Source organism: Brachyhypopomus gauderio, chromosome 4 (assembly GCF_052324685.1).
Source record: "Brachyhypopomus gauderio isolate BG-103 chromosome 4, BGAUD_0.2, whole genome shotgun sequence".
Lineage (NCBI taxonomy): Eukaryota > Metazoa > Chordata > Actinopteri > Gymnotiformes > Hypopomidae > Brachyhypopomus > Brachyhypopomus gauderio.
Window position 1 is genome coordinate 21,795,922 of NC_135214.1, and position 12,245 is coordinate 21,808,166.

The following is a 12,245-nucleotide window of genomic DNA, read 5'->3' on the forward strand; positions in this document are numbered from 1 at the left end:
TATTACTGGTGATTTGTGGCCGCTTTTGACCTGATGGTGGTTCACGCCTTGTGACGCTCTGACACCCCGCTCGTCTTTCTTTACTGTTGCAGATCATTTTTGGATATTGTTTGTTCTTGTTTAATTTTGTTGTTGTTTGTTTTGTGTGTGTATTTTGGGCGTGTGTATATACACATGGGGCGTGGGTGGGCGTGGTCTACTAAATGCGATGAGGGTTTGCACAGAATGGCTCAGTTTCAGCAGCTGTGGTCAAGACAAATGCTTCTGCAATGAGGTCTGTGAATAAATGAGACCAGGGCAGCGTCCACACACCCTTCCCCTCACACTGAGATTGGTGAGTAACGGGTACGCTGTACGTCTGCCTCTAAACCGGGAGCACATGCCCCGCCCCCTCAGTGACGTGGAGCACATGCCCCGCCTCCTCAGTGACGTTGGCGAATATTTTTTTTCTTCTTCTAATGTTGCTGCTAGGATTGTGAGGCTTGGTGCAGTGTGTGCACACACACTGAGTGAAACGGTGCCAGTCTCTGTGTGGACCAGTATCACGGGCCTTTTGCAGGAAATGGATACGGAAGCAACACCAACAGTTGTGCAGGTGGCTATACAGTAGTGAATACAGTTGGGCAGTGGGCCGTGAGGGCTAACACCCCGAGCACTTTTACAGTGTTGGCTCGGTTTGCCGTCCCGTTTGCATTTGTAGACATTTGAAATGGTAGGTTAATGTCTGGCTGAGAACGAAATTACTGCCATGCAGTATAGCCAGATTAGTGGAGAAGATAAGTTCTTGATTATAATCAGGCAACTGGGGGAGTCATGCTGTTTATGACTACAAAGTAATTTGATAATGCAGGTTATGGTTAGATAATACAGGAGGTTTTTTGGTGGCTACAAATAAGCCTGAACTGAAGAGTTGAACAGAAAACCTGGTGGAATTATAAAAGCAAACTTCAAGACCATCTTTGAGCAAGAAAGCCCAATCAAAAAACATGACTAATTTCAAAGCGTGTAATGTGCTAGCATTGCCAGTGCCAGGAAAGTGTGTAAGGTTTATTAGAAGAGGATTCTCTTCGTGCCTTTTGAAGGTCTCCCCCCCCCCCCCCCCCGTACGCATTATTTTGGTCTTCCTTTTCAATCTAACGTCTGGTAGTCTTCTTAGCTGTCCAGTCCGTCAGGTGGTTAAAGCAACGTCTCTTCAGAACTGTCATGGCTTGCTCGTTGGCGTTGAAGGAATTCACTTGGCTAAGCACCTTGGCTGAAGCTTAAGTGGTTAAGAAAACATCTCTTTGGTGTGTCCCAATACGAAACTCATTTCAGATGATAGAAATGCAACACTCACCTGGCAGGACCATGAACACATCCACTCCATTCATCATGTTCATCTCCGCTTGTCCTGGAGATTGATTGTGGAGATTTGGAGGACGAGGCAGGTCTGGTGCCCTGACCCAGACTGGCAGGCCCACGTTTGGGTGGGAGGGGTTGGTTTGCTAGGGAATTGAAAACTGAAATGGTGGGGGTGGGGGGGGCACTTTTTGAGGATAGCACATCTGTCAAAGCCTCAACTTTTATAAAAAAAACAGAAAAAGTAGCAATACTCCTTCTGCTTGGCTGACCTTCCTGAGAAGTTTGCATCTGGATGATATTCATGCTGTCTCTCTCATTCTTTCGTTCTCTCCCTCTCTCTCTTAATCCTACTCTTTTATTTCATCACCTGCAGAGCTTTAGGATAGACGGTGTCTTTACTTTGTTCAGCTGTGAGGCAGGAAACTGCCTAAAGCCCCAGTATTGCCTTACGTTCTAAATCCCATATCTGTGAAAAACCTACATCTCATAATGGGCTATTATGAGGTCTTTCAAAGTAATAGAGTCTCTCACTGAGGGGAGTCGTCTTAAGAACACCGCACCTCACACGCAGCCTTCCTTTAATGCTGGGAATCTGTGGTCTTTTGGCAATCCCTCAGGCATAATATGAAAATTGCCTCTGAATGGCTGTGGATTGGGGGAACTGAGGGGCACCTTACAAATGGAGGCCCAATACAAGCTGCTTCATGGCTGCAATTGCTGGAATGTCTGTCCACCAGCAGGGGGCATCATCACATTTCTGAATTGCCTACTTGCCCCTGTAGAAATGGCTAGACGGACACTATCAATAGAAGAGATCCATTCATTTGCAAGGCCTCACCATGGAAATACTGCCAAACGGGCTCTACTACAAGCCTGAATGGACGTGTATGGAGGCCCCGTGGGCAGCGACTGATGACTACTCTGAACTCCTGGACTCCACAGTCTTCTGAGCTCTGCTACATGATGAGTTGTCCACATGGTTCTTTCGTGAGACGATTTTACGAGAACTGTAATTCTGTAAGTTATTGATTGTTCTTGTCATTAATCATTGCGGTGGACAATTCAGCAAACACCGTGGCCAAGAAGGCTCTCCAAAGAACTAAACAGAGAAGTCCAGTAATGTTAGGTACTTTTAGGACTAGAAGATTGGTGACTGGTTCATGAACCTCTAATAAAAAGACCAGACCCGGCTTGACACATTTTTATTAATCTCATTATTATGCTGTCACTGATGGAACTAGAAATGTAAATGATAATCCCTTTTCATACAAATGGTGTTCACTTAAATGTTTCATTCTTTCTAAGTTTAATTTCTCAAATGGGTCATATGGTCATATTATTTCTTTATTATTATTATTATTATTATTATTATTATTATTGTGATGGTTATTTGGTTAAATGTAATTTATCAATCAATCAAATTTTGTTTATATAGTGCTTTTTACAACAGTTGTTGTCACAAAGCAGCTTTACAAGTGCCGAGTCCAAGCCCCCAGTGAGCAAGCCAAAGGCGACAGTGGCAAGGAAAAACTCCCTAAGAGCATGAGGAATTATCATTATTTTAAAACACTTGGACATGCTATCATCTCTGATCAGTGGTCAGTGTCTGACCCCAAGTGTCGTGGCTCCACCTCCTGGAGTGTCGACTGATCTCAGTACAGTGAAGCTGGTGTAAGTCTGATGCACGTCCCCCAGTGCAACACCCACCACTATGAAGGACTAAACTGGTGTCACTCATGCCTTGAAAATGTAGCGGCACCCAAATCACATCTGGTCGGGTGGTCAAACGGATCTGTTGGCCAGCGGTGACAATAATCTTCCTCTGTCCTCTTCTAGCTGGTGTTTATGGATTTTCTTGTTCTTTTTTTCACAGTATATTTTGTAGCCTCTGTCTCACTCAGGACTTATCGTAACACTATGTAACACGTATGATCGCTGCACTCATAACGTGATCATAATGAAACATGCACTGACATGCTAACGCATGTGCACACACACACACACACACACACACACACGATTGCCTTTTCCATTTCTGTACAATGTATTTCGTATTTCATACAGCAACGTTTCTGTTGTACCAGAGTGAGAACTGAACTAGGCTTCTTGAGTCTAATCATAAGCGTTTTAATATCACAGGAATACAAGTGGTTTTTATTAATTACCCCTCCCAGTAATTCCTCACTTTGTCCTGTACAGTCTCTTCTCTGGTCATAATGTCAGTTCATTATTTCCCTTTGCCCCCCCCCCCCCCCCCCCCCCATGCAGGGAGCCGTGAGGCGGCATTCACGTACGCCATCAGTGCGGCGGGCGTGGTGAACGCAGTGAGCCGTGCCTGCAGGGAGGGGGAGCTGTCGAGCTGCGGCTGCAGCCGGGCCGCTAGGCCCAAAGATCTGCCCCGCGATTGGCTGTGGGGGGGCTGTGGCGACAACCTCAACTACGGCTACCGCTTCAGCAAAGAGTTCGTGGACGCCCGCGAGCGAGAAAAGACCTACGAGAAAGGCACCATGGAGAGCGCCCGGCTCATGATGAATCTCCATAACAACGAAGCGGGACGGAGGGTGAGCTCGTCCTGCGTTTTACAATTAACGTGGCTAATCTCGCTAATATTGGCTGGGATCGAGCGGTTATAGGATCACGCTACCCCGTTTTCACTAGCTGTCGTTCATTGTTAGCCATGTTTTTGGTGAAGCGTCCAATGGATTTATCCAAGAAAACCACGTTTGCCAACGCAAAGTGACTACTTCATGGGCTGTACCGATTACTGCTGGAGAAAGATGACATCATGGTACTGGAAGTCTCATGGAATCACTTGTAATTATTTAGTCTTATGCAAATAAGTCTTGCATTTCTGATTGGAATGCTAATAGCCTCTAGGAAGTTTGCAGCTCAGAGATGTTGGCAAGAATAAAGGTTGATTGTTGCAGATACTAATAATCCTTCATAATGATGTTTGGACTTTGGCCTCTTACAGATGTGAATAATCTCACTGAATTGTAAATTACATTGGAACCAACCGCTTTTGCACCAACTGTATCATCCTTTGCTAGATGTGTTTAAGGCTAACTTGTGGTATACAAAGAAATGGCCAAATTTTACATTTTCTTTTCCACGTCCTGTCTGTGAACAGAAAGCAGGAATAATAGATTGCATATAGAACTTGCAGGTTTAATTTATTGCCACACTTGAGGTTCTGGGTTCAGTATGGCTTTTGTGCAGCTGTGAGTGCACAAGAACAAGTGGATCTAAACGGTCTCGTAACGGCGCTCGTGTGGGTCTTGCTCCGGCCCCATCACGATTGCAGTTTCCTTTGATCTTCCCGTTTCTGAAGGGACTGTCTGATCCAAGCGGGACGTCTCTCTTTGGTCTCCATCCACCTCACCCCAAACATCTCAGAATGCAATCTGCAGCCCGCTGTGGGAAGTGCACTTGTGAATGATGGCGTATCTTTATATGGAACACCCAGGTCCGCTCTGGCTGGAGCACATGGGCTTTGGTCCAAATCATTGAAGAAGATGCAACCGTGCATAGAGCACATTGTATTTTGTTTTTCTCTTAAGCAAGAACTTTCTAGGCATAAAGGACCGATAACTCCAGACCTGCTCCAGGAAACTATTAAGCCCTTAGAACAATTGAAAAACTAAAGCTCCCTTCGATGAACTGAGTTGAGTTTTGTAGCCAAGCGGAGATGGTCAAAATGACTATGTAATCAAGGCCAATCATGTGTGGGAAAATGGCAGTAAGCATAACAAACTACTGGTTACGCACTTATCTAAGTGTTTGTCACATATTGCCCATTTTAGGAGATTTCTGAATCTCGTTTGTTAGTACTTTGCAATAATCTGAAGGTCATATGCAGATTTCGTTCTTCGTCTTTTCATTTTAATACAAAAGAATGTAATACGTCCTCGTTTTTTCGTCCCCCCTGTCTCCCGTCAGATGGTGTCCGACTTGGCCCACGTCTCCTGCAAGTGTCACGGCGTGTCCGGCTCGTGCAGCCTGAAGACCTGCTGGCTACAGCTGGCCGACTTCCGCAAGGTGGGCGACGCGCTGAAGGAGAAATACGACAGCGCTGCCTCCATGAAGCTCAACGGGCGGGGCAAGCTGGTGCAGACGCACTCCAAGTTCAACCCGCCCACCAGCCACGACCTGGTGTACATCGAGCCCAGTCCGGACTACTGCGTGCTCAACAGGACCACGGGCTCCCTGGGGACGCAGGGACGCCTGTGCAACAAGACGTCGGAGGGCATGGACGGCTGCGCCCTCATGTGCTGCGGACGCGGCTACGACCAGTTCAAGGCCACGCTGGTGGAGCGCTGCCACTGCAAGTTCCACTGGTGCTGCTACGTCAAGTGCAAGCGCTGCTCACGCGTCGTCGACCAGTTCGTGTGCAAGTAGCCCCGCCCCCACCGGCCGCCCACGGCCCCGCCCACTGCCCCGCCCCCTTAGCGAGAAAGTGCGTGAAAGAAGGTTGGAGGAACGTTGGGAAAGATGTGGAATGGAAAGAAGAAATAAACTATATAAATTCTATTTATAGAGTCAAACAATTATACCGCTGTGGAAAGACTGACAGTTCTTCTGTGTGTGTGTGTGTGTGTGTGTGTGTGTGTGCGCGCGCGTGTGTGTTTTTTTTTTTTCTTTCTTTCTTAAAGCAATAGGTACAAGATGTTTAAAGAAACTGAGAATATTTATTTTCTGAGATTTTTTTTCCTCTCCATTTTCTGGCTTTTAAAATTGGAGTTCATTGCAGTTAGTGCAAAGCGATCACTCCGACAAAGCCACGCTTCTCAATGATCCACAGAGGGAAAATCCATTTGGTTTTTGGCCTGATAAGAACACTGGCACTTTCCTTCACCACACCAAATGGTCTGAGCAAATCGGAGCATTTAGCATTTCCATGTCGGTCACTGCCTGCCACTCGGGTGCTTTTGTAGCGCACTAGTGGATGTGTGTAGTGTTTGGAGGATGAGCTGACCAGCCGACCTCAGACCCAGGTAGACGTCTGGTCTACACACCACTCCTGTGCACCCAGGCTGTCTTGATGTTAGAGGGGTTGCATTTTCATGGAATTTGGCACCACACAAACCCACTGTTTAAAGATTGCAAATATTTAAAAGATTCACAAATGCATACAAATGTTCACCAACACAAAATCCTTCGTTAGGTGAGCTATGACCTGGGGCCGTTAATTGCCCTAAGATCTTATCTCTTGCTTCACATCCTGCTCACCATCCTATACACCTCCGTCCTCAGGACTTGTAGAGTTGAAGTGGAGCGGTGATGATGCCCTGGGACTCCTACGTGTGCTTTTCCAGTATGGAAAGATATAATGTTGTATGCAGTGTACACACTGCATGGTGTTTACACTTTCATACTGGTGGTGCTGACTTATGATGGGGGATAGACACTGGGAATCGGCTAACGCTAAATTCTGCGAGAAGGCTAAAGATAAATTATGTCCACCCTGTTCCCTGAATCTAAGCGTGTTCTTTTCCTTTATTATTTTTTTTAATGCACATGTCACCATTGGTTAAAATCTGTCTACCTGCTTGACAAACGGATGCGTTTTTAGACAAACTGAAATATTCTTTTTGGGGTTCCTTGTCATATGTTCATTTACTACTATACAGTTACCACTAGTTATTCATGCCATGTCCTTGTTCATTTTTTATCATTACTACTATTCATTATAAATTCAACCAGTATATTTATTAGCTGTCAACAATGAGGCTTTCAGAAGGTATTTCTTATGACTGGCTTTTTATATATGTATTTTTTCTTTTGTGTCAAACTGTTAAAAAATGTTCTAATAAATGTTAAACATTAACAAAGTCAAACTTTTGGGGGGGGGGGGGGGGAATCAGTAGTTTGTTTTATAGAACTCCTTCTAGTCTGCGACGAGATGCTCTGTCTTCATGGTTTTATTTCAGATAATGACAGGTGTTCTATATTTGTACAGAAATGATTAAGGTAAGATTTGTCTGTATTTTTATATTCTTTCATTCTGAACTATGAATCATCTGCACACGAGAAATTCTAAGAAACTGATTCTTCAACTTTGAGTAACAAATCACACCTCTTCAGCAAATAAATAAATAGGTCTGGAATAGTATGAGTGGCGTTGGTTACGTTCTTTTTTTTTTTTTTTTTTTTTTGGTTGTGAATCTTTTTTCCGGCTACTTAATATAGAGAAGACAAATTGCATCCATTCATGATGAAGTGAATTACTGAGTTGCTCCACAAAAACCTAGTAAAAATTTGAGAAACGTAAACGATACACGATACGTTTATGGCGTCATTGTTGGATGATTAAACATAATTGTGTTCGTTTTATTTAACATTTCAGGTGCTGCAAAGTTTTGCAGTACAGGGTACAAATAGGATATGTAGTCGAAAGTTCTTTTAGAAGTGAGGAAACCCCGTTAACAATTGTACAATAATGAAAATGGAAAAACAAAATAATAATAATCTTAGAAGGTATTCTACATGCCTAGGTGACCTTTGCAGTAATTCTCAGTGTCATCACGTTTAACTTTCTTCACCTTGTTTATTTATGTACAGTGTGCCCTTCTCATTAAAGTGTGCATTCCCACCGCACCTCAAAGCCACCGCCACTCTTGTTCATGCGATGGAGGGGGTGGCAGGCCCGGTGGATCAGCACTCCTCCAACATCAAGGGAACCCGGTCTGTGGCCCGCGTGCTCTATCTCATCTCAACATATCTGCAGGCATCTGATGCCGCTCGAGCCGCCGTTTGATGTCTCACGCGCAGTCGACCTAAAACCACATGAAACGGCGCCGTTACTCCTAGTCTTACTCCTACTGTTGGCAGCACCGACCGGACCGGGCCCCGTGCCTTCCGTTTTAGGTCAAAGTCATTGCTACAAGTAATGAGATATTGGGAGCCCACATGGGTGTTTTTTTGTTAATGGCTACTTTCAGACATGAAGCTGGTCTCTCAGGTCCACCTGCTGTTTTAATTAAGATAGTTTTATGTATTTGTCAGTTTGTAGCATTTTGTAGGACAGCAACATAAAATACTTTTTATTGTGTTGCCCTTAAAACATCCCACTTATTTCTAGTCATCAGTTGGTACGACTGCTAAGTGAGCCTGTCTAAAGACATCGACCTCTATTGTGTCTTGTTATTCCCAAACATTGTATCATCAGCTAGCTAAACGTATTTGGGTTAGAACTGTTTCTGAAACGCATTTATTGGTTATAGATTGTTACAAACCTGAAAAAAAACAGAAGCAGCAAACTTTTTTATGAAATGCAACCTGTTGCAATTTACAAAGGACAACTGAAAGAGAACTGAACCTCTTCAAGTAGTCTTGCTACTAGTGTAGCAAATTCAGATAACATCTTCAGCCAGATATACGCTACTTAAATTCCCTACATTAAATCGAAATACTTTGGACTAGATTAAGGATAAATATGCTCGGTAGATTTGACTGGATCCTCTTTTGATCGCCCCACATACAGAATGAGGAGTGCAGATTCAAGATCACGGATGGATGTTTATGTAAGATGGTTATCTGCTAGAGAAAACAGTGTGAGAGGAAGCGGGTTTTTACCAAGAAGTGCTGGCTAAACACAAAACACACACGCATGCAATAACTGATACTTATCTTTTAGCCACAAAGAAACGCACACACATAAAGATGATCGTTTAGAATTTGATGGCTCTCATGAAGCTTTAAACGGTACAGGACCATCCAAAGAATATTATTATAGGCTCAAAATTGGAATATGCTACACCGTGCAATAGCGCTCTTGGATAAGAAGTTTATTTTAGACGTTTAAAGCATGAAAACTAATGCCAATCGTGTTAGTATTACTTGTGACTCACCATGACTGGTATAAGTGGTTTAAACTCGGTTGGAACTGCGTTGTTTCACGGCCATGCCGTGCATGTGTGTGAGACTGGTCTGTGTGTCTCTGTGTCCCTGTGTCCCCTCGTGTGCTGCAGGACTGCACGCGCCATGTGCTTCTCATTTGTCCCACTGCGCGCGCACAGCATCTGATCAACATTCCTCAGCAGCTTCTTAAAGATCATTACACGAGAAGTTGTGTTTTTCTAAAACAAAGCAGCTGCCTAATGCGACCCAGTAATTGGGTACAGGGCCGCGTACACCCAAACGGACACACACACACGCATGCGCGCTCAAACTCGCACAAGATGAGATGTTTGATAATCGAGCCGGCGCGAGACGATAAGGGCTGCGCTGATCTGGCGCGCGAGGTTGCGCGCGAGGGAGACTGCCGAGCTGAGCGCGAGGCTCGTTGCCTAGCGACGCCTGAGCGAAGTAAACCTAGCCCAAACCTCAGGTGGTCTCGTTTAGCCGAGCAACAGCTGCAAAAAAATGTGGCAAAACGTTGGCTTCACAAAATTATCATTCTGAACCCCCTCTCAAAACACTCAAAAAGCTTTAACAGCCCAACCTCAAAAATAACCACCAGAATCTGCACGTTTAATCTGCCCACAGTGCGTTTTTGTCCCTATTCCAAATGTGTGTTTACTGCGGTGTTTACCTGTTCGTCTGCTGTTGGTAAACTGCGTCTAAAGTGGCCATTACGTTCCCTAGTCAGTCCCTGATTTGCAGATAGAAGCCAAAGGCGAATGTATAATTTGGGTTGTCATTAGGCTTATATCATTGCAAATGTAGATGTGAGCTGAACAATATATTACAAAAATGGGGAATAATCATTCTCAGGTAATGAAGACTGGCAAGAGTTCAGTCTGCTGTTAAGACTCGGTAATAGTTTGGTTCTTAGGGGTGGGGGACGTCGACTTTTAGAGGAAGGTACCACTTACTGAAGAGTGCACAGGGAGAAAGATCTGGCACTTCATTCTGTTTTAGTCTACAGTACAACAAATTTGTTAGAGGGAGAGAGGGAGAAAGAGAGAGATCTGTATCTGTGCACAAAAACATTAACCTACCGCATTTTCTTCAGGACTCCCTTTATCTCTCTCCCTCTCTCTCTCTCTCTCTCTCATACACACACACACACACACACACACACACACACACACACACACACACACACACACACACACACACACAATCCAGCTAATACAACTTACTGACTGGTGAAAGCTTGTATTGTTCCTACCTTTCATTCGCTGTAATGTCAACCAAAGCATCGTGAAATGACGAACTGTGTAGAATGAGTGCATGTGTGCTGGACATTTAGATGTTTGGCTTCATAATGTAATGTGTAATTGAAAGTAGATGAAGGTATTCTCAAAACTGGGGTCTGGACTCAGTCAAAATGACAGTACCTTACCACAAATCTTACATGTTTAAAACACCAATTACTATAACTGTACTAAGGTCTTTCGGTTACATGTAGAAATGAAGAAATTTCAGGCAGGATATGTATATAAATGTTGTAGAAGTAGAGAGATGTAAATAACTTGTGTTACACTGCACATTTTATTACCTCAACAGCTTTTGCTACAATACATTGCACTTACTCCAGAATCTTCTTATGTCTTTTATCTTTAAAACTAATGTAGAAATTACACACAATTATAGAGAGAGAGAAAGAGAGAGAGAGAGAGAGAGAGAGAGAGAGTTTTATGAGCTTGGTCTTTTCATTAATGGAAGGAAAATTGGTCAACCCTCCATATATCAGACAGACCAGCTGCGTTGGTTAAACAGGCCCAGAATGTCCAGCGTTCTGCTGATCTCTGGATTCCACAACTTTTGGATTCAGTGCATATGAGACTGAGAAGTAAAGGAAAAATAACCAGTCCAAATTCCATTTTTTAAACCAAAAATATAGATTTTACTTTCTTGGTTTCTTGGTTTGACTAGACTAAACTATATTCTCTATAGTTTCAATGATTTTGTGGTGATTCCTAAATCTGGTACTGTTTGCTCATGGAACACAAAAAAGTAATCCTGTTTGAATACCCACAAACGATGGAGACAGTGTGTGTGTGTGTATGTGTGTGTGTGTGTGTGTGTGTGTGTGCGTGCGTGCATGCGTGCGTGTGTGTGCATGTGTGTGTGTGCGTGTGTGTGTATGCATGAATGTATTAAAGGAAAAACAAAAGCGTCTGTGGATTAAAGTGACTTGAGAAGCTTATGTAAACCATATGTCATTATAATTTTCCAGTAACATCACCATGGCCACTAACATCACCATGGCCACTAACATCACCATGGCCACTAACATCACCATGGCCATTGTCTTCTACCCATGTTAATGTAGGCTTTCAAAGAGCACTTCAAGAAGTGCAAGCCCCAAAAGAATGTGCTTTAGGAATAGCCATAAACATTCTTTGTGGGAGTTTTTTTCATGGAAAAAGTTTAAAAAATAGATTTTATTGTAATAATCAATATGTAAGAAATTTTACCTGAGAAATGTTAAAAGTTCACCCAAACACTACATCTCCACAGTATATACACTGCACAATTCTTTAACATGTTTTCTCGCACTGTATATCATGATGTTAATTCTTCCATTGTGCCAGAATAAATATAATGAGATAACTTTTAAGAATTAGTATCAATACCATTCATCACTGAGTTTTGCCCTTGAATGTGAAGAACAGCCCCACGACTCTCAAATGTTTTAATTGTGTTCGAAATCGCACCATGTTGGATGGGAGTGGACCATCATGTTTTAAATTATTTTATTTTTACAAGATCCAAGGGGGAATTGACCAGCGTATTCTGACAATCCCATTTTTCCTCTAAGAAAGAAATTATTTTATCCATAATTTCAACAAGATTCAACAACAACAAGAACAACAAAACATACAAATATTAATAGCTATATTAAAAGCTATATGGTCTGGTCTTTTCACTTTCCTTTCCTTCAGTGAAAGTCAGCTCAACAGTGTTGCTGATGATCTCAACGACCTTTGAAACTACCGTAGCTTCTGATGCTT

At 43.3% G+C, this 12,245-nt stretch overlaps 1 protein-coding gene and 1 long non-coding RNA gene across 3 annotated transcripts in view; one reads left to right on the plus strand and one right to left on the minus strand.

Annotated features, from left to right (window-relative positions):
• The window catches only part of wnt5a (wingless-type MMTV integration site family, member 5a), a 14,211-nt gene extending 6,758 nt beyond the window's left edge, over positions 1-7,453 (plus strand). For both annotated transcript variants that reach the window (XM_077003024.1, XM_077003023.1), the window contains exons 4-5: positions 3,610-3,902; positions 5,281-7,453. In XM_077003024.1, coding sequence (XP_076859139.1) covers positions 3,610-3,902; positions 5,281-5,739 — 752 coding nt within the window. In that variant the 3' untranslated portion in view covers positions 5,740-7,453. The remainder of the gene's footprint in view (positions 1-3,609; positions 3,903-5,280) is intronic.
• A 186-nt stretch (positions 7,454-7,639) lies between these two features.
• LOC143512557 (uncharacterized) lies at positions 7,640-9,554 on the minus strand. Its single transcript, XR_013130480.1, has 2 exons — positions 9,192-9,554; positions 7,640-8,117 (listed from the first exon to the last, which is right to left on the minus strand). It is a non-coding gene; the product is annotated as an uncharacterized LOC143512557 (long non-coding RNA).
• Between the last annotated feature and the right edge of the window lie 2,691 nt (positions 9,555-12,245).